The sequence below is a fragment of the Henckelia pumila genome, chromosome 2 (assembly GCF_033568475.1).
Source record: "Henckelia pumila isolate YLH828 chromosome 2, ASM3356847v2, whole genome shotgun sequence".
Taxonomy (NCBI): domain Eukaryota; kingdom Viridiplantae; phylum Streptophyta; class Magnoliopsida; order Lamiales; family Gesneriaceae; genus Henckelia; species Henckelia pumila.
In genome coordinates this window covers 153492877-153515895 of record NC_133121.1, presented here as the reverse complement: position 1 = coordinate 153515895, position 23019 = coordinate 153492877, and the positions used below count along the sequence as shown (strand labels likewise).

The 23019-nt window shown below is 39.0% G+C and overlaps 1 protein-coding gene across 1 annotated transcript in view; it reads left to right on the top strand.

Moving 5' to 3' along the window:
- The first annotated feature begins 2327 nt into the window (after positions 1-2327).
- Positions 2328-23019, top strand: part of LOC140879619 (nuclear pore complex protein NUP107) — a 34574-nt gene continuing 13882 nt past the window's right edge. Inside the window, exons 1-10 of the mRNA XM_073283412.1 lie at positions 2328-2507; positions 7701-8026; positions 9142-9211; positions 9946-10061; positions 10607-10638; positions 10793-10918; positions 17490-17648; positions 18056-18148; positions 18255-18422; positions 18819-18917. Coding sequence (XP_073139513.1) covers positions 2428-2507; positions 7701-8026; positions 9142-9211; positions 9946-10061; positions 10607-10638; positions 10793-10918; positions 17490-17648; positions 18056-18148; positions 18255-18422; positions 18819-18917 — 1269 coding nt within the window. The 5' untranslated portion in view covers positions 2328-2427. The remainder of the gene's footprint in view (positions 2508-7700; positions 8027-9141; positions 9212-9945; positions 10062-10606; positions 10639-10792; positions 10919-17489; positions 17649-18055; positions 18149-18254; positions 18423-18818; positions 18918-23019) is intronic.

Below are 23019 nucleotides of genomic sequence, written 5' to 3'. Positions count from 1 at the left end.
ATCTCTCGCTCGTGCGAGAGATCCAATTCCAGAAGGATGAAAATTTGCGCACGCCCCAGCGTGAAATTTATGAGCTGGTGCGCGTGCCAGAAATTCCAGTAGCAAGGCTTTTTGAACGCGCTGGTGCGCGATATTTTCAAGCTGGAGCGCATGTTTGGAAGACTGAATATTTCGAGAATCCTAATTGGTGAAGGAAACTAGTTGGTACGGGATCCGGGTTACTAGCTTTCCTTGCTTTTCATGTATAAAATAAAGAAACTCGAGCTTGACTCAATATTTAATGATCTTAAACACATGCTAATTCACGAACACTCAAAAGGCTTAATGGCCAGCTTGTCTTACATACCTACCATGGTCCCCACAATTGCACATTCAAGAATAACAAATACAACATAGAGAATGCATTCTTTGAGCAAACAAGGATGTATACCTCGATAAAGTGGCCACAATCCTGGATTGTACCTGCATAAATACATCTTATCTTAATTGATAAAGAATGCCAAGTATAGGTGGTTTAACACACTGTTTTTTACTTGAATGGAAGAAAGTGAAAAGTAGACATAGGTAAAAGCACACCTCGTCTCTTTCTGATAGCGTCTAAAGGCTGAGTCACTGTGTACATGGATTACCATCTTGAAATGAAGATTCTCACTTGCCACAGAGTTGATCTTATGAAAGTTATGATAGCACTTAAAGGCAACAGGGAAGAGCTTTTCCCTCATAAGACGGAACATTTCCTGATGTTTGAGTTTGGTAAAGTTCATATATTGTTGAATTAGAAGACAAGTGCACATTAAGTTAGAAAGTAAGTTATCGCTGACAGAATACTCAGTTTTGCTAGCCAGGAAAGAATCACAATACACTTCTATCCCAAAGAATCATGAATCCAATGAAAACACCGACTTTATGAAACGTGTAAAAATCAACAAATAAACCCCAAAATGATGATTCACAAGCTCCCTCAAGATCGTCGATCATCAACAAGTTGATTAATAAGAGAATAAAGTACCTGAAGTTTTGTAGTGGAAAAATTTGTAGGGCGTGATTGCAGAAATTTGGACAAAACAGATTGATCTACATTTTTTGAATGAGATTGAGAGGCCTCGTGACCAAACCAATCCAAAGAATTTGGGCAGAAAGAAGGACCAACATCATCAAGAAGTGCCTTATAAGTTGTTTTTAAAAAAGTAAGATCACCCCTACTTTTTTAGAGAAGATCTTATTTTGATACTTTAATCCTCCGTATTAGCCTTATATATTTTATTAAATTCTCACCACGCTCTCTGCTCATTTTTTGTAGATAATTTATCAATTTTTTTTCTAAATTAAATAAAAAATAATTTTATTTTTTTAATATATGTTTAACATTTATGATAAATTTAAAACTATTTTTGTATGCATATTATTATTTACATTACTTTCATAGTATTATACCCTTTTGATAATTTCGACAATAAAAAGATCTTATAATAGCAAACATATCAATATCTTTAATTTGTTTAAAATAAGTTCATACAAACACTTTAACAGCTTATTTTTAAAATAAGATCTAACAGAGCTTATAAGCTGTTTATAATAAGTTTAGCCAAACACCCTCCTACTCTTTTATTTTTGCCCTTACTTATTTTTTTTAAAACCAAAACTTGATAATTGGTTTCCCAACAAACTAGATCGACGAGACAGAGTATGCGGTTACCCAAGACGTTGATAGTCCAAGATCGAGTTTAATATGTGTGGCACCACTTGGATCCCGCGGGGACAGAGTGTGCATACTGACGACGCTTGAGTTCTGAGCATGTTATTCCAGATTTTGATCCTAGTGTACCAGAGCATTCATATTTAATGTCACATATAGACTTAGGTACTCATGCTTACGTACTGAGCGAGTATCGCTTTCGTTTGTGTTGTTACCATGGACACTCCATTCGACAAGACAGACTCGCAGGTTGACCAGGAGCTAGATCGGTGTTTGGTCGACGACCAGGGCTTGGGAGGAGCAAGGGTTTCCGTGTGTTTTAGTTATGTTTGTTTATGGTAATTTATGTTGATTCAATTTGGTTGTATATTCATTTTATTTGGGTTTTCAGTTTATTCCGATTGTATTCTACCGAGTTGTTAGATTAGTTAAGTTTCCGCAGTTTACTCTGTTTATATTTTTGTTTAAATTAATAGAAGCCTAGAAATTATGGGAGGACGACTCTAACTAATAAGATTTATTGGACGGATTAAAATTTAATTTTAAAATAATAATAATAATAATAATAATAATAATAATAATAATTACTGTAAATAAAAGAAACAAATTCGGGCCGATAAACCACAAGCGTTCCCGCTCTTAAGCCCTAGGGTTTATAATGACAGATTCCATTTTATAATACTCAACGAGTCTCCCCAGTTTCACAACTATTCCAGGTATCTTATTCAGTTATGGAACTTGATATGGAGACTTCTCCCAGCTATTTTGACCCCGAAGATCTCAGCAGCAGAGAACGGTTTCGTCGATACGGGTGATTCATTTGGTTACGCTTTTTGTTCTTTTCATTATGTTTCAGAAATCTAAAGCTCAAATTTTACATTGTTGAGTCTCTATTCATCTTAGCTTTCAAACATTGTATAAAATTTGATCTCCCCGCGTTAGATTTTTTTTATCCGCCGGAAAACTCAAAAATCTTGTCCAAGACGTTATATTTTGTCGTTACACTATATAATTCTGGTGAACTGAAAAACGCTGTTCCTCTTCCTCATATGTATGAATCCTAATATATGGACCGTGTAGCGAAATTGTGCTTTCTTTTCCTTGTTCTACGAGTCCTCTGCATTTTTCTTTGTCAAAATTGTTGTTTCTAATAAGGCCTCGCATCATGGGTCACTCCTTACTCAATTGGAGAAAATGCACGCACGTGAGAGTTACTGGTGTTCCACACTAACGTGTACCTTTTTATATATCCATTTGATAAGATTCTTGACTACAAATGTTAAAATTTTACTCTGCACCATTAAATACATTTTATTCCGGTGAGTCGTGCAGATTTTATCCACTATCAAGTTTGTTTATACTAGAAGGCATAAAAGCCCATTTAGTCAGTACTTGGGATGTGGAGAATAAGAGTACGAGTGAGGAAGCAGTTGAGGAGTTAGTTATGAAATATTTTTCATACGTACTAGCTTGGCTACGGGGTTACAGATTCCAAATCTGGGATTTATTTGTTCTTCAGAATTATTATATTTTAATACAATTTCTTCCATTATCGTTCCATATCTTCTCTATTACTACTATTGTTGATGTCCAGTGAACCAACCTAATTTTGGTCCGACCTGCCGGGCTGAAGAGATGACCATGACTCGTTCAAAAGCTAAGATTGACGCTCTTGAGAAGTATGTGTTGGAGATGCTGGGAATATTGAGTAACTTACTAAGGCGGTAGCCATGGTTGCAGAATCACAAGTGAAAATGGTAGACTCACATGCCCTGTTGGAGCAGTTGGTGTTCGGGAAGGTCATTGATGATTGAGACGTCTCTGTCATACATGATGATGGAGGGGTGCACGACGATGAAGGTCGTGGATCCTGTCGAGACTCTGTAGGATTGATGGATGATGACATGCGCTTGGCGTTGCGGCGAGTGGAGATTCTAGATTCAATGGGGTGGACCCTCGGGCTTGTCTCGGCCGCGCTGAATTATATTTCGAACTTCATGGTACGCCAATGCATAACAGCCTCAAGTTGGCTCACATTCATCTGGAAGGGCTAGCATATCACTGCTTCCAGTGGCTCTGCTTGAAGATTTCGAACCTCAATTGGAACAGATCTGCAGAAGGATTGATTCGCCGGTATGGGGGAGCAAGACGGCAAACCCTTTTGTTTTACCTTCTTAATTGAAACAGGACACACAATTGGTGGATTCTTACATTGAATAATCTGAGGTGTTGCTCGCCCAGGTAGGCGATCTCACGGAAGATCAGTACCTGGGATATTTTCTGTCTGGCTTGCGTGAGGAAATCAGTTGGCGAATTGGCATCTACAATCCTCACACCATCTTGAGGGCAATGGATTTGGCCCGGGCCATTGAAGAAGAGGTTTTTGGGCATCAAAGGAAATATCCCTACGGGCCGGTAGCCGTGGGCTTTTGATCGAACAGATGGGGAGATCTTTAGAATGGGCCTTGGGTGTGTCCTCAGCTATGGGATAGAGACGAAACAGTCCTGGCCCTAATTTGTGCCATAACCCAAAATATGAGAAAGGGGGAGCGTCAATCCAAGTGTTGTTCAACAAACATCGACGGGATAAGGGGACGTGCTTCAGATGTGGCGAACCGTTTCATCCTCTCCATAAGTGTGCTCACAAAGCCCTATGCGTGACACTTTGGCCGATGATGAAGAGGAAGTTGAGTTGGGCATGAAGCAACAAATGGTAGGGACACGTGGAGTGAGGTTGAAGTAGAACTTAGCAAAGAGTATGGCACATCGGAATTACCAATGTGCTCGGTGGGTGGATTTTCCCATCCCAAGACTATGAAGTTGCGAGGAAAGGTAGCTAATGAAGTTGTGGTGGTGATGATCGACAGCGTTGCTAGGCATAATTGTCTCCAGAGAATTGACCAAGAAATTGGGACTTCCCATTGATGATTCAATGCGATTCGGGGTTCTGTTGGGTGATGGGTGCCACGTAGCTTGTCAAGGGGTTTGTCATCAGTTGGGCATGGATTTAGAGACGTGCGCAACGACAGTCATAAGGTATTTGTTTGAGTTGGGTGGCGCGGATGTGATTATAAGGATCGATTGGTTGAGAACTTTGGGAGAAGTTATGGTGAATTGGGAAAAGATGAGGATGAAGTTTCAGCAAGAAGGGCAGGAGATGATATTGCAAGGGGATATGACTCTTCAACCTAGCAGCCCAATTTCTTTTTTTTTTTAATAACTTAATTTCCTTGAAAGAAAAGACCCAAAGCAAACCCTAGCAGCCCGAAAAAGAGTGCAGACTCAAGAGCGACTAAGAAACCAAAGAAGTCAGCAAGCAGAAAGCTATGAATTTATTAATTATATTTGAGCTTTGGATTGTGACGAGTCAATGGAAGATTTAGATGATTGAGGAATTTTAATCAGAAAGCTATGAATTTATCAATTATATTTGAGCTTTGGATTGTGATGAGTCAATGGAAGAAGATGAATATGATTTAAATGATTGAGGAATTTAAATCGTGTTACTATCAATTAATTAATTATAATTTGCTTTGCGTGAAAATTATTTAAATTTAATAGCATTTGTCATGTGTTGATATATTTATTTTAAGATTAAGATAAATAAATGTATATTTCTAATTTTTAATTTCTAAAAAATTAAAAGTGTGCGCCTTGCTTCGATACAGCGCGCCTCGCCTTGCGCCTCAGGCTCCAGGGCCTCGGTGCGCCTTGCGCCTGTGACAACTATGCTCCATGCACATCTAGGGGGCTGCTGGTTTAGCAGATGAGTCTGGGAATGCTCAGCCAGCTGTGATCCAAAATCTATTACATCGGTATGCCAAAGTGTTTGACCAACCTAAAGGTTTACCCCTGGAGATGAGCCAACACCATACCATCCGAATTAAGGATGGTTGCGGGCCTATTCAGGTGCAACTTGATAGATACGCACAGGGCCACAAGGATGCGATTGAAAGGCTGGTGGCAGAGATGCTTGCAGCTGGCGTGATACAGCCGAGCCATAGTCCTTGTTCCAGTCTAGCAATCCTCGTCAAAAAAGAAAGATGGTAGTTGGAGGATTTGTAGGGATTACCGGGCGCTAAATGAAATCACCATTCCCAACAAATTTCCCATTCCGGTGATTTGACGAGTTAATGTATGAATTGCACGGGGCTGCGTATTTTTTGAAGTTGGAATTATGGTCGGGTTACCATCAAATCAAGGTGCAACCTGCTGATGTACCAAAGACAACATTTCACTCTCATATGGTGCATTACAAATTCCTCGTAATGCCCTTTGGGCTGAAAAACGCCCCCTCGATGTTCCAAGCCACCATGAATGAGGTGTTGCAACCTTATTTGAGGAAGTTCGTACTGTTTTTTTTTTTTGATGTTATACTGATTTACAACAAGGGGTGGGATGAACATTTTATTCATCTTGAAATGGTGTTGAATTGATGTTGAGGAGAATCTACATTTAAACCAGAAAAAGTGTGGCTTCGGGCTTTAGGAAGTGGAGTACCTAGGCCATATCATATCTGTTTTGGGTGTAGTTGTTGATCCACGGAGGGTCGACAGTATCCCGCACTTGACCACGACCTCTGAATGTGAAGAGGGTGCGAGGAATTGCCACAAATTCATTAGGAATTATGTGAAGATTGCTAAACTATTAACAAAGTTACTCGGAAAGAATAATTTCTGGTGGAGTGACTCTTCAAAAATGAAGTACTTAGTACCGAATGTCTTACAACCCAAACTTTGAGGAAGACTTTGAAATTGAATGCGATACGTCAAGGAGGGGCATTGGGGCTGTGTTATCTCAGGATGGGAAATCTTTGGCTTCTTACAATAAAGCTTTGGCTGAACAAGCCTTGGCCTAACCCTAATTCACGTATGAAAAAGAAATGATGGCCCTGGTTTTGGCTATTCAACATCGGCGGCCATATTTGTTCGGTCACAAGGTCGTGGTTATGACCGACCAGAAGTCATTACGATCCTTGCTTCAACAATGTATCATCACACCAACCAACAACATTGGTTGGCCAAATTGATAGGCTATAGTTTGAGATTAAGTACAAGGCGGGAGTGAACAACGGGGCAGTCGATGGCTCGATGCATTGTCTAAGAGGGAAAGGACAACGGAGTTATGTAGTGTGTCAATACCATTTTGGGTTGAGTTTGAGGGGCTGCGACGGGTAGCGCATAATGATCCCGTGTTACAGTAGGTGATTAAGAGGGTGGGTTCGGCCACCGAGTCCATGGGACCCTATAGGATGGTCAATAGTAATTTGCTACATGAAGGAAGGTTGGTGCTACCTAAGAGGTCTATTTGGGTTCAGAAGATATTGGACGAGTGTCATACTACACCATCGGGGAGCCATTCGGCGGGTTACATACACTAAAGCGGGTGGCAAGAAATTTCTATTGGGTGGGAATGAAGGTGGAAGCCCTTAAAATGGTAGCTGAGTATGACATATGCCAAAGACACAAATACTTAGCAATGAAACCTTCCGGATTGGTACAACCCCTTTCCATTCCAGGGGCAGTGTGGGAGGATGCGTCCATGGATTTTATCATGGGGTTACCAAAATCGCGGGGTTTTGATGTGATAATGGTGGTGGTGGTTATGTTATCCAAATACAACCACTTCATTGTGGGTAATAAGAGTGAGAAAGGAGTTGAGCAGTTAGTTATCAAATATTTTTCATACGTACTAGCTTGGCTAGGAGGTTACAGATTCCAAACCTCTAGTACAGATTCCAAACCTGGGAGTTCTTTGTTATTCAGAATTATTATATTTTTACACAACTTGTTCCATGACCATTATCCTTCCATCTCTTCTCTGTTGCTGCTATTGTTGATATCCAGGGAACCAGCCTAATAGCATGGATTTAAAATACGATGTCTCTATCTCTAGGAAATATTACAGAAACATCATTTGGATACATTTTATGTGGGCCAAACTTTTATGGGTATTTTGTTTAAATTCTCCTGATTTGATGTGAAAGAAAAATTAATACGTGCAGGAAAAGACATCCAGGTTCAAGCCTGTCGCCACACCATGATAATTCAGCTTCAAGATTTCGTAATGCTGCGCTTTTTCTCGAAGACATAAAACATGAGGTTGAAAGCCTCGACACAGATAATTATGGAGTGCCTTTTGAATCTGCTTCTAAGAGAAAAGCATCCGTTGAAAGGCTGGAATCATCCCGGGTGGATGTGAGTGCTGATGCAATACGCCGACGGGAAAGTGAATCCCTGAAGATTTGCAAACAGGAAGTTGATGTGGGAATTGAAAGTGGTGACAGTATGATCCAATTGTTTGCTTCACTGCTGGATAGTGCCCATCAAGGTACATGTGCAAAGTTGCACATTTGTGCTGTTCTTTGATGTAGCTTCAAATAACGTCATCTGAAAGAGTGACAATTGGACTAAAGATTGAACAATGTGGGTGAAATTATTTTTCAGACCTTTCTCATACATATTCTCATAAATATTGCTCCAGACCTGAGCTATGGCTTTTTGCTAATTGGGCTAAAGTGGAAATGATGTAGGTGAAAATATGTTTCAGACCTTTTTATTAAATATTGCTCCAAACCTGAACTATGAATTTTGCACTAAAAATTTCTTCTGGAGTTTGTGGTATCCATCGACCATTATTGATTCCCCCTCGGGCTCATCTTGCATTCGGGAGGTGGATTCTACTGCCCAGGGACTTTTTTCTATACTCAAGGGTTTTTAACCTGAGATTCATAAAGGGAATTAATTGCCAATATTTTCTTTCTTTCTTTTTTGATCAGAAACAGCCTACTTTTGTTTATGTATTCGTATCATCTCGAGGACTTATGACGTCCTCTTTGTTATGACGGTGTTTTCCTCAATATATTTTATTAATACACTGGTTGGTGCCTTCAAATCCCCACCTTTAACTTTTTTAAAAATGTTGAATTCCTAATTTTCAATGTTTTCCCGCAACTATGACTCGATCAATATTATGTACTTGCAATGATCTTGTTTCGTATTATTTCATCCATAATTCTATTGAAGATCTCAAAACCTATATATGTTGAATTAAAACTGCTGTTAACAGAAAGTGATTATATGTTGCTAGAACTAGTATTAACCCGGGCTCTAGAATGTGTTAAATAATGATAAAGAAAAAGAATTTTATTTCTCTTACTCATGGTAAATGAGTTTGAACACTGTCTGTTTTCTTTGAGCGCTACAATTATTTTGGCCTTCATGCTGAATAATTCGCTCTATGCTCAATTTCTGCATTGAGGATAACCAATTTAATTTACAAGCTGAAGGGGAGTAATTATGCCTGTTTCATGATCATTATTTACTGTGAAGTTAACTTGGAGGCAATTTGTTTGTCTTCTTAATTTTTTCCAGCTTTTGGCACTCTTTCAGTTGATAACAATGTAAATTTAGTATTTGATTTACTGGTTGTCTGTTATATTGCAGGCTTGATGCCTATTTCTGAGCTGATATTGCAATTTGAGAGTTCTTGCCGCAAAGTTTCTGAGTCGATTAGGTATTGACTTAATTATTGTTATCTTTCATTTAGCTTTTTGGGGATGTCATTGCTGTTGGAAGTACTGATATAGTACGATCCATAGGACGTTTTTGTCCCTGATAATGATGAACACAGACTGTTTAAAGTTATGGCAAGGGTTTCTAATCGGTTCAATATTGTTGAACTGCTTTTAGCACTATACGTACGCGTTAAAGAAACCTGTCGAGCACGTGGTTTTCTGTTGATATGACAATCATCGAAGCATATGGACTGAGGTTTCAGCATTTAATTGATGATCCTGAAGCCAAGGGACAATAGCACATAACTAAAACTGTGATTGATTGATTAAACTTTTGTTGCCTTCCCAAGGTTTATCTATGCTGATAATCATTATAAGGGCCTCTACAAGAAGGAATTGAAGTGTTAAACTATGCGACTGTTACTGATATATTGATTTTTTCTGACAGTGTAGTGTATCCCAAAGACTTCAAACCTCCATTGTCTTGAAATGGTGGTTTCTGTTATCACCATATTCCTTGGATGCATAACATATCATGTACATCTGTTTAAAGTGAATTTTGACCCACTCCCATCGCTCGTTTGTGAAACTTCCTGCCTTTTCATGTATGTTTGTTCCGTTCATTTGCTGCTTGAAAGCATCAAGTATCACTTTTTAGCACCTACAGATAAATGTGTCAGTTGTGGTTTTTCTATCTGATGATCTGACTACTTTTTTGTTGTTTCCCTTGCAGATATGGTTCCAATGAGAGGTATAGAATTATTGAGGATAAACTGATGAGGCAGAAGGGTCGACTTTTGCTTGATGAAGGAGCTACATGGTCTCTTCTGTGGTACCTGTATGGGAAAGGTACTAGAGCATTTTCTACCCCAGTGAGGGCGATTTTAGTCTTGCAACTATGATGCGTCTCTTTTATCGATTTTTTAATCACTGGAGTCCTTGATAGAAAATGCCGTACAAACATCAAGCTGTCGCCTAGGAACCTAACTTTTGAAAAAATATTAACAAGCCAATTGCTCAAATTGACCAGAGCATTAACTGTTCATTTAATAGTTTTCTTAATCCGTGGAGGATTTCATCTTAGTCAGACGTTACGGACCACAACCATTAATTTGAGTTGTTTGAATTTTATGTAATTCATCACTTGTTTTTCAAGGCCTTGTCATGCCAGTCAGTAAACACACCAATTATTTTTAGAGTTCTCTACCTGAATAGCCAGACCTTGCATAACCAATTGGATTTTCTGCTGTAATGATTTCACTGGCAATAACTTTGCGTTCCTTTGGCAGTTCTTTTACTCATGTCAATTCTCTGCTTTGAGGTTTCATGTTCTTTACCTGTTTCAACTTGGAACCCAATCCCTGAGGCTAATGTACTTTGTTATGTTAACACAGGAAATGAGGAACTTCCTGAAGATTTAATCATGGTGATCTATTGTCCATGGTTGAATTTCTCCTTTAACGTGTATCTGTGCCATATACAGCAAATAAAGTGCACTTTATCATGAGGCATACTATATACTCACCCATTCTTTCTTGTTGACTAATAGAATGCTGAGTTAATATAATGCTTTCTGACAGTTCCCTACAACTTCACATTTGGAGGCATGCCAATTTGTTGCAATTGATCATACAACCCAGTTATGCCTTAGGATTGTTCAATGGCTTGAGGGACTAGCATCCAAAGCTCTTGATTTGGAAAATAAGGTATATTATCTGGTTTCACCTTGAAATGGTTTTCTTTGGGTGCATTTGATAGCCATGATGGCATAAGGATGAGGTACTATCCAGCATCGTTCTATTTTTAATTTCAAATTTGTCGGCTTTTTTTAATATTTGAAACACTGTTCTTGGGTGATAAATACTGATAATTTATCCCTTGGTCATGACGGTTGTGTTACCAGACCAAGAGAATGAACTAGGATAATTAGTCCGATGAAAATGTCTCGACCAGTTTTTGAAGCCCAGTTCTTTCACGGTTTCCCAAAAAATGGGTAGCAATAGCAGAAGTAGCGGTTGACGAACAGTAGTATTCATGACCACAGTGAAGGCAACAAAGGAAACGACTAGTGGAAGATGGGTTTAAGGGCAAGACCATAACAAGAATTTTATATATATCTCAGTGAACCCAAATCCAAAGGGAGCAAGTGATTTTTTTCACTTCCAGTAGTTTTCATTCAACTTGGAGGTACTTAGTGCCTGCCATAATCTTTTGTACATACTCGATCTAACCACAAATTGAGATCCCCGAATTAACATTTCAGTCCAACTTTCTGCTACATCAATATCTGTCTTCTTCATATCTCATCTTGGCATTGGGGAGAACTGATGAGAAAGCTATGCATAAGAGATCTCTCACAGTTCAGATTAAACTTCACATAGGAAAGAATGGGCTTGCAATTCAAGTTTATAAGAGATGAAGTGGAGTGAATCTGATGTAAATAGATATGTCAGCAGGTGGTGGGGGATTCCTCTTTTAAGGATCTTTATCCATCCTTATTCCAGTTATCATCGGTTCACAACAAACCTATCTCGCACTTTGTTCAATCTGAAAATTCCTCTGTCTCTTTGGTCATCTCTTGGGACTTGCATTTTAGGCGGGATTTGAAGGATGATGAAGTGAACGAGCTAAGCTTTTTGTTAGGGTCTCTAGAGAGCGTTAGGCTAGTCGAAGGGGTGACAGATACTAGAACATGTGTAGGGGATCCTTCTGGGACTTTCTCGGTCAAATCCTTCTATGGGTCTTTCTTTCCAGATATTGGTTTTCCTTCATTTCCTTTCTTTCATGATTTGGAAAATTCCTATACCATCGAAGGTACAAGTTTTCTCGTGGTCAGCGGTGCAAGGAAAGCTATCAACTTGTGAGACAATGCAAAAGCAGCGGCCTACTTTCTCTTTGCCCGAGTTGGTGTGTGCTGTGTCGGCAAGAGGTGGGGACACAGGACTGTATCTCTTTATTCATTGTCCTTTCACGAGATGTCTATGGCCCCGAGCATTGGAAGAGCTGGGTATCGTTTGATTTGCGCCGAGGACAACGAGGGAGTTATATGTTACTGATCTTGGTCTAGATCTTGGTAGGGGGAGAATTTTTTGGACAGTGGTGGTATGCTGTATTTGTTGGTCGGTTTGGTTGGAGAGAAATAGAAAGATTTTTGATGATATAGCGGAGTCGGGGCAAGAGTGCTGGAAAAGATCAAGATTCGGATACCTACATGGATAAGGAGCAAAAGGAGTTTACTTGTACTTTTTCAGAATGTTTCCATCTCGGATTTATTACGAGACTGGGCGTTTGCATTTTGTTCATAAGGATAGGTTCTTGAAAGATAGGATCATGATAGCCTTCTAGGCGATGGCGGATCACTTATCCGCTTTCTGTAAATAATCCTTTTATAATAATTTATATAATATGTTTTTTTTCAAAAAAAAAAAACAATATATTATAACAATGACTTAAGCTTTGGGGGGCTTGGTGCATGATATCTTGTCCGCCTTTTGTAATTAATAGCGGATTCTTATATAATATGGCATATATAAATATATATATATGTTAGAACCCCAACTTATGCCAAGGAAGGAATCTAGGGAAACAAATATCATAGGAGATGATTTGGATGCAGAAATCATGGGAATAATGTATTTGACAGTGATTTGAGGAATCCTATTGCACGATAATAGGTGAATAATATCTAGCTGTGGGCAAATGCATAAAAGGAATTAAAGGCAAGTGCAAAGAATGGGAAGATAATTTTTTGGTGGTAGCTCCTCAATACTACCCTGCTTATCTTTTATTTCTGGTCGAAGACAAGAGCATAGTTATTAAAAGCGCTCGCCTGGCTGCGCCTAGGCGACAGGCGCAGCCAGGCGCACCCATTGCGCCTGGGTACTGACCCAGGCGCATGTATTGCAACAGGCGTGCCTTAGGCGCGCGGCTGTGCAGAGTCGCACAGCAGGAGAGAAGCGCACAAGCGAGCGCTTCACTCCTGTTGCACGCAATTTAGATTTTTAATTAGAAAAAAACCCTAGTCCAACCAAGTTTTAAGCCCAATAACTAAAGCCCACTTTTATTTAATAATAAAAAAGCCTCCATGCATGTTAACGGCGCAATAGTCTCTACATCTCCCTCAATCTTTCTGCTTTCAATTATATTTTCACAATTTTCTGAATATTAGAAAGGAAAGAAGACTGCCCAAAACAACTTTTGTTTTCTGATTTCTATTGATTAAAATCAGGTAACCTTAGAAGGCAGCTAGCAGCCCTTCTATTTTTCGTTTTTCCTATTCCTCTTGGTTACGGCTTCCAGTTTTTCAATTCATATCATGTCATTAACATTCTGCTTCACCTTTTATCTCTTCTAAAGCTTATCCTTGCCGAAAAATGCCGAATTTTGAAACAGCAAACATTCGAAAAGATCCGGCATGGAATTATGCAACCTTATTATACTTATGCTATGCACTTATGACTTACTATTGCATTTTAGATGATTGAAGTTTGTATCATTCAAGTTTTTCTTTAGTCATGCACTTATGATTTAAGCCAGGTTATATATTACTTAATGTTTTATTTCTATTCTTTGATATTTTTGTGAATTATATCTAATTTATGTAAAATTATAGCATACATCACTTTATATATGAGGAATTATAAAATTTATGGCTAATACTCTTTACTTCGATAAAGCGTGCGCTTCGCCTTGCGCCTCAGGCTCCAGAGCACGCTAGCGCTTTTGTGCGCCTTACGCCCTAAATAACTATGGACAAGAGATAAAATCAGAATTGATTTATTGTATCTCTATGATTGTGGAGATTAAGTTTGTTGATTAGAATCCCAATTTATAGGATTGTATATTTTGCTCTATATAGACCACGGTTGCTTATAAATTAAAGCGTTAGTGATGGTTAAATTAGAGTGTTAGTGATGGTAGATATTCAATACTAAATTATAATGGAATATACATATTTTTAATCCCAATGTATTGTGTTCTCTTTCTCCAACATGGTACCAGAGTCGTATGGCGCGGTCCATTAGGAACTCGACATTTTTCCTTCAAAGTTTCAGCCCTAAGTTGATTTACATTTCTACCATTTATTTCCGCTAGCAAAGATCCGAGAAAAATCCGAAACCCCTCATTCCACCAGTGAACTGGTGGAACCTGCTGTGGCTGAATTGCAACAGATTCATTGTGCCTATCGCATAAATGGGAAAAATTATCTGAAAATTGCCCTAGTTAGTCAAACTACGGTGAAGGGGAAGACAAATTAGCCATCTCATTAGTCCTGGCCCCAACAAGGACAATCTTAACTTTGCAGTTTGGGAAAAAAAAATTCGTTCTCATGGAGGGGCTACACAGTTCCATGATGAATCTCCAAAGTTTGCTACACTGATCAAAGAGCTATGAACAGTGGTGATTTTTCTAGTGCTTGGACAAGGAGAGTAGGTGTTGAAGTTTTGTGATGAATGTACCATGGATCGGTTCGCCCAGAGTTTAGCACCCAGGAGTTGGCTAAATGGCTGTTTGAAGCATTAAGTTTAATGGAAATAGGAAACTTACCAGAATATGTCAATGATCATAGACCTGTTGTCTTTCCAAGGGTGTTCAAGAATGCCCTTAGCTGCTCTATCTCCTTGTTGAATTCTTTGGGGGTGTGAAGAATGTAGATGTTCAACAGGTTCTTGGGCAGAGACATAGGCACACCCCCGACTTCTTTGCTGCTTCCCTGTATTTCCCTTACCCACGTGTAGAGGTATGCCATGAATTTCCAGCATCGATCTAGAGTATTGATTGGAAGTTGAATGGTTGGGGTGTTGGACAAATGAAGAAATTGGAAGATACTTAGGAGATATGATAATTTGACTTCACAAGATGTGAATCCAAAAGAAAATAGACAACTTCTTGATAATATTATATTTTTATCAATAAAAAATTCATATAACCTGCCCTCCAAGAATTATCTTCGTAACAACATAATGACTTTGGCCCAATGAATTTAGGCCCATGTCAGTATCACATTCTTGACCACTTAAGCCCCATGGACTTGAATTCCTAACTATATTACATCTTGATGTGAAAAATGCGTTACTGCATGGTAATCTTGAGAAGTAGATCTATCTGGACATTCCACCTAGATATGAAAAAATATGTGAGAAACGGAGAAGCGTGTAGATTGAAGAAAGCTCCATATGGACTCAAATAGTCCCCAAGAGCATGGTGTGGAAGACTCACGAAGACTGTGCAATCTATGGGGTACAATCAAAGTCAGGGTGACCATACTTTCTTTGTGAAACACTCGAAATCAGGGTCAGTCAGCGTATTATTTCTTTATGTCGATGACAGTGTTATTACATATGATGATTAAAAGGAGAAGCAGGGCGTTAGACAATGGATAGCAGCAGAATTTGAGATCAAAGATCTCATAAGATTGAAGTACTTCCTTGGCATGAAAATGGCATATTCGAAGCTAGAGATCTTTATCTCCCAACAGAAATACATAACTGATTTACTTTGAGAGAGGGCTCAGAGGGGGAAATTAGCTTGTAAGACTATGAGCACACCCTAGAGTTTAATCATGAGCTTGGGGGCATCGTAGAGGATGACATGGTGAGGAGAGAGATGTATCAGTGTCTTGTAGGAAAACTTATTTATGTTTCGCGCACAAGACCAGACATAGCCTATATTGTGAGTTTGATTAGGCAGTTCATGCATAGCCTGAAGGAGGTGCACTATCATGCAGTTGACATAATACTTCAATACCTAAAAAGGAGCCCAGGAAAAGGAATTTTGTTTAAAAAGAGTGACACTGTGATACTTGAAGCCCGCAAAGATCCATTTTATGCTGGGTCAATCAGTGATAAGAGATTGACTACCAGATTCTGTATCTTTTTTTGGAGTATATCCCGTGAGTTGGCGAAGTAATAAACAAAATGGTGTAGCAAGGTCAATTGCAGGATCAGGATTTAGAGCTATGACACATGGAGTTTGTGAATTGCTTTGATTGAAGATCATCTTGGAAGATCTAAAGGTAAAGTGGATTGGGCCCATTAGTCTTTAATGTGATAACAGATCAGCAATCAACATTGTTCTAATCCATTTCAGCATGATCGAACAAAGCACATTGAAATTTGCAAACACTTCATCAAAGAAAAGACGGATAGTGGCTTAATTTGCACACCCTAGATATCATCAGCTAGCAGACATATGCACCAAGGGATTGAATGGTCCACCATTTCAAGAGATTGCTTCAAGCTGAGAATGAAAGATATCTAATTCACGTGCTTGAGGGGTTTTGTCGAAGATAAGGGATAAAATAAGAATTGATTTATTGTATCTCTATAATTGAGTAGATTATGTTTGTTGATTAGGAAATCCCCTAATTTATCGGATTGTATATTCTGCTCTATATAGACTAGAGTTGCCTATAAATTAGAGTGTTAGTGATTGTAAATATTCATCACGAAATTATAATGGAACATACATATTTTCACTCACAAATTACTGCGTTCTCTTCCTCCAATAGTTCCCAAGTTGTTGACATGTTACATTGTTTCCTGCTGTAGTTTTCCAAATATGGCTCCCCTTCCCTTTTGCAGCCCCTGTAGCTTGAACGAACTTACATTATATTTTCCTGTTTGTGATTGTTTTGGATTTTAGTTGTTTTGTTATACATAGGGGTGGAACCTATCAAGGTAGTAAGTGATGGAGGCAAAATGCGAATAAAGGTGAAACTATCTGTGGTAAAGTGGAAAGAAGAAAGAGTGGCGAGGAGGTGTATTTGGAAAGATATAAAAACTTATTATTTTATACGCATAAAATTGTCAAATTGCATAAAAGTATAAAATATATTTTCTTCTATCGAGTCAAGCCAAACTTTTCTGTAGTTATCTCACATCATTCCTTAATCTGCAATGTGTTGCAAGCACAGATTCAGAACTCAAATTGTATTGCAAATTGAATAAAAATATTTTCTCAGAGATAACTCTGTACATTTCCTTAGCCTAAACTAGTTACAACCTTTAAAAGAAAATAACCGAATGAATCCTAGCAAACTACCACTCCCCACGTTTTATTCCTCTTCCCTCACACATCCAGATTCTTGCATGGGTTTGAGACATGGGCTTGAGACTGTTGGGCCTAAGTCCAATATATAAAAGCCCATAAGAATATAGTCCGTAACACAATGTATCTATCACTCTGAAATCTCTCTATTTTCCCATCAGCCTTCCAAATACACCCTTTAGGCTTCACAACACTTGTGCCGAGTTGATGTAAAATTTAATTCTGCAGGTTCGGGGATCTCATGTGGGTACTTACCTCCCTAGCTCTGGTGTGTGGCATCATACTCAACGGCATCTAAAACAAGGCGCCTTCAATCCAAAAACTGTTCACCACTTGGATTTTGATGCTCCAACCCGTGAACATGCTCATCAGCTGCTTGATGACAAGGTAATCCTTCCAAAAAGTCTTACATGTGAAATTTAAATCTCAGGTCATCATCACCTTAAATTTTCTGCCTTTAATAGTTGTTTAAATATTAGAATATATGTTACTCACTGCGTTATACAATTATGTTTTAGAAAGTTCTATGGGATTTTTTCTTCTTGAAACATTGTTTTGTTGAACCAAAAGCGTTTGGTCTAGTGGGGCTCTCACTGGTTGAGAGTTTTTTAATCTCACCCTGCTTCTTGTCTTTTTCTACTTTGCTGATGGTTAGTTTTTTTCTTACTTTTCAAATTGCAACTCCTCCACTGAAGCTCAGCAGCTCATATCATGTTTCTGATGCAGTAAAATTCATTCTGCTTCCATATTGTTTATGCTCTAGTGTATTGTTGAAAGCATATCTATTAATGCAGAAACAAGATGAATCTCTTTTGGAAGATGTCTGGGCTTTGCTGAGAGCTGGAAGGCTAGAAGAGGCTTGTAATCTCTGCCGATCTGCTGGACAGGTACAAGGATCAATTAAATTTTTGGTTGTGTTTAAAGTTTTTTTTCCTGTATATACTCTAAGACAGAATCTGATGTCATTACCTGATGACAACACTCCTTTGGCAGCCATGGAGGGCTGCAAGTCTGTGTCCCTTTGGAGAGTTCAGTTTATTTCCATCTCCTGAAGCCCTAAAGAAAAATGGCAAGGACAGAATGCTACAGGCTATAGAATTGGATAGTGGAATTGGTCACCAATGGCATCTTTGGAAGTGGGCCTCTTATTGTGCATCCGAAGTAAGTGATGAATAAGCTACTCAGAGTGGATTGCCTGTGCTGTTAAGCTTGTTAAAAAAATGCAATTAGAAGTTCGAAACATGTTATTGCTTCTGTAATTCTCTCTCTATATATGCTACTGTTGAGTTTCCCATGACTAGACATATATACCGTTCGATTTTGGTGGTTCTGTAGAGTCTCATGTTCATTCATTCAAATTTGTAATCATGTACTTTTCTCTGTCACATTTAATGTTCTGACTAGGATTTGGTATATATTTTGAGTCTCATAGTTGCCGATTTCTCAATGAACGCATTGTTACCATTCATGGTTTATGTTATCAGAACAGATGCCTTCTGATGGTTTATCTTTATATTTATATATATATATATATATATATATATTATTCTATGATAGAAAATTGCTGAACAAGATGGTGGAAAATACGAAAGAGCAGTGTACGCAGTCCAATGCAGCAATTTGAAGCGCATTCTTCCGGTTTGTACAGATTGGGAGGTATGTTATCTCTTAGTCATGCAGCACTTGATTGCAATTGTTGTCTTAGGACTCTTTGAATGAATTTACTTCCCATTAGTTAACCTATGAAATAGTTATACTTAACAGTTCCTAAGACTTTAATTGTTTTCTAAATTCGTTCACATTTATTTAATTGATTAAGCTACTGTCTCTGTTGAATATAATTGATGCCTCTGACAAGAATCCCACGTCTTATTCTTCTAAGACTTTTTAGTGAGCTACTACATTTGTTCGCAAGTTTGAGACTTACTAGGTCTGATTGCTTTTGGGGAGGAGATGTAAGTTTTACTTGATGCTCAAATTTTCTGAAGTTGCCTTTCTTGTAAACATTTGGCAGTGCTCTAACCACAAGACAGCGGGCAATCCAAGTTTGAAGTGAGAATTCACTGGCATACTGCTTCATTATGTTGCTTTTCAATGAGAAATAGGTGATTGTGTACATCCAAAGAACAAAATAGCTAACTTTTTCTTACTCATGATAATTTTTAAAAATAAATGGACAACCCTTGTGGCTTTGCCTATCAGTTGAATTGATGAAAAATTATGTATTTTATATTTCTCGCTTTGCAGTACAGTATACATAGGGACAGGTCTAGTACAACATGGGGAAACAGCCTTGTAAGATACGTAATCACCTATCGATTGAGAAAAATACAACAAAATAACAAGAGTAGCAAGATACGAATTAACATAAATGATATATTTTACAATCAGATATTCTTAGAATCTCCAACAGTGAGCTCCCTTAATGGCTTCAGCAGGTTTGTTAAAACTTACAATGGCACTGCTCAAGGGTTTGTGAATGTTACCTTTACACCTTGCTGTAAGCGTGCTTGTTCATTGTTGTAACTTGTCAGGTTGAGCAAACCTGGAGAGGTGTCCTTTTGGTTAGTCAAACTTGAGAAGGGTGGATGTTACGGACCTGGGCCTAGATCTAAATAGCCCAATAGGCTTAGAAGAGTCTACAAAGAGTGTATGAAATAAATATGTGAGGAACGTGAGTTGGGAAGATTTCAGTTCAGTTTTCTTAAGAGTGAATATTAACTAGCTTGTGCTAGGGACTAGCTTGGCTAGGGACAGAGATTTCTCTGGGTTATCTTCTCTATTTCCAGTTTGTTCATCTTTTTATTATTATATAAAAAGTGTGGTTGTATCAATTGGTCCGACCTGCCGGATAATTTTTGGGAGAGAAGAAATGGCAGCCACAAAAACTCACGATCGAACACTGCAAGAGATTTTGGAATTGGTGCAGGAGACTAAGGCGATATTGGATAAATACCTCAAAAAGAAAAACCAGATTGATGGAAGAAGTTTCACCTTGAATTCCAGAAACGTTACCCAAAAGAGTACGCACGATCAAGCTGAAGAAGAAACTAGTGAGGAACAGGCTGATGTGCAGGAGAGTGCAAAGGACGATCATAATCCATTTACAAAGATGCCGATCGATGACACTGACATGGAGGAAATATCAGTACCAGATTTTGTGAGAGTTAAGGAAAAAGGTGAATTCTCATCAGACGAAACGCTTGGCATTGAAGCTGAACCATACTCTGAACTGACCATTGGTTCTCCGATCAATCACCGAGAAATCACGTTCAGTTGTGCGGAGGATCCCGCCCATCCTTGGTTTCACGGGAAGAAAGAAAGGGTTAGAGAAAATGCGATGCATCGTCGGTTCCAATGGGTTAAAAAAAAGAAGGCTCCAGATAAGGCAATAGAACCATGCAAAGGAATCGCCGATTGGAAGACATGGCGGAGGAATCCAAAGCTTCAAAGCGAAGGGTTGGAGACTCAAACAATCGAGTGGGCTTGGGCTAAATTACCATGCATAGTCCTGGTGTTTAAGGGCAACCCTAATAAGGGTGGGCTGAATGCAAAAAGGCCAGTATACAAAGAGATTAATAGCTGGGCCATGGAATGGGCCCGATCTATTAAAAAACACTCAGTTCAGGGCGATGTGCGTCCATTTATCAGCCGAGGCGCAGATCGAGAATGGAAGAACGAGCAAGGGGTGTCGCGCTTGATGTTTCTCCACGAAAGTAAGGCGGGAACAAGCATCCGAGTAAGCCAATTGCAAACACCTAAAGAAATTGGAGAAAAGAAAGGGCGGGGCAAAGGCTTCAATGAAGTCGATAGCCAACAACCTATAAGGAAGTGGAAAGAGAATAGGAAGGCAGAGTCAAGATTTAAAAGGGCCAAAGATTGGAAATTGACGATCATACATCAACTTTTGGATCGAGTGAAAGGTAAGTTTCAACTTAATAATCTGAGATCCTTTGATATGATTAGTGGATATGCACTTTTGGTATGGGAGGACAGTGATGGCAGCCCTACATCCTTATCAAAGGAGTTGGGCCTGCTGCTCCTTAAAAAGGACATGGTTGAAATATGGGTAGGAGATGTGTTTCATGATAGGGTGATTGAAGTGTGTAAAGGCCTGAAAATAGGAGCTTGTACAATTACAATGGATAGAAGAGTTTTTAGAGTGAAAGGGGTGGATTTCACGCTAATAATTGCTTGGACGTTATGTTTGGATGAGATGGCTGCATCAATTGTGCACTGGATAAGAGTTAGATGGCTGTTTGGGCAAGAATCTCCCTTAGATTTGGAGATTGATATGGCTAATAATTATGAACCAGGGCAGATTTTAGGAAGAAGGGTCAAACGCCAAGAGGATGAAACTGATAAAAGGAATTCAGTTAAATCCTTCTTTGAGTCTTTCTTCCCGGTCGAGCGATTCCCTACTTTCCCTCTCTTCTACCCAATCTGGAAAGCACCGATTCCGACAAAGGTTCAGTTTTTCTCATGGACAGCTGCGTTGGGGAGGCTGCCTACCTGCGATTTGATTCAAAAGAGGCTCCCGAACATCTCCCTTAGCCCGAGCTGGTGTGTACTATGCAAACAGGGGGGGGAGACTCAGGACCATTTGGTTATTCACTGTCCGTTTTCTGGTTTCTTGTGGAATCTTGCCCTCAAGGAACTGGGACTGTCTTGGGTAATCCCGAACTCAACAAAAGATCTTTTTGCTATGGATCTAGGAGGTCGGCTTGGACAAAAAGGGAGAGTGTTTTGGTTGATAGTGACTCACTGCGTATGTTGGTCGCTTTGGCTGGAGCGGAATAGAAGAATTTTTGATGATAGTGTAGAAACAGTTGAGGAAGTTTGGGACAAAGTCAAATTGAGAGTTTCCATGTGGGCTCACAAGGGTTCTAGCTTCCATTCTTTGGCTTTTTTAGACTTGTATAGGGATTGGAAATTGGCGTTGATTTAGATGATTTTTGCCTTTGTTTGCAAAGGACCTAGTTAGCTTTTGTGGACCGCTGGTTCACTTTTTGTATCTACTTACTTCTCTATATATATAAAATTCTAGTTTCCTATAAAAAAAAAGATAAAAGGAAGCTATCACTCAGAGCTGCTGGATTTCTTTTTAGATTCAATGCTGCTCTCGGGAGCGAAAGAGGACTCAGAGACGCTAATTTTGTGATCATGAAGTCCAATACAGGAAAGGCGGGGAGGAAGGGTTGTGGTGGAATGACCACTCAAGACTCTAAGAAGGTGGAGTTGAGTGATTTCTCTAGCAGATTTATTGTCAACAAAGCGCATTTTGGAAAGAATAAGCTTCGTGATTTTTACTCAAAGTTGCAGGAATTTAACAATGAGTTCTTCGATCTTGGTTTTGAGGTTATTGTCTTTGATGTTGGCTGGAGGTAAGCAAGATTCATGGTAGATCAAGTTTCAAGACTCATCCTTGAGGACAAGGCTGATTTTGAAGACGGTGGTATTGTTACGGACCTGGGCCTAGATCTAAATATCCCAATAGGCTTAGAAGAGTCTAGAAAGAGTGTATGAAATAAATATGTGAGGAACGTGAGTTGGGAAGATTTCAGTTCTGTTTTCTTAAGAGTGAATATTAACTAGCTTGTGCTAGGGACTAGCTTGGCTAGGGACAGAGATTTCTCTGGGTTATCTTCTCTATTTCCAGTTTGTTCATCTTTTTATTATTATATAAAAAGTGTGGTTGTATCAGTGGATCTGTAGTTAGGACAAACCTCAGTGGTTTCAATGTTATCTATCCTATGTT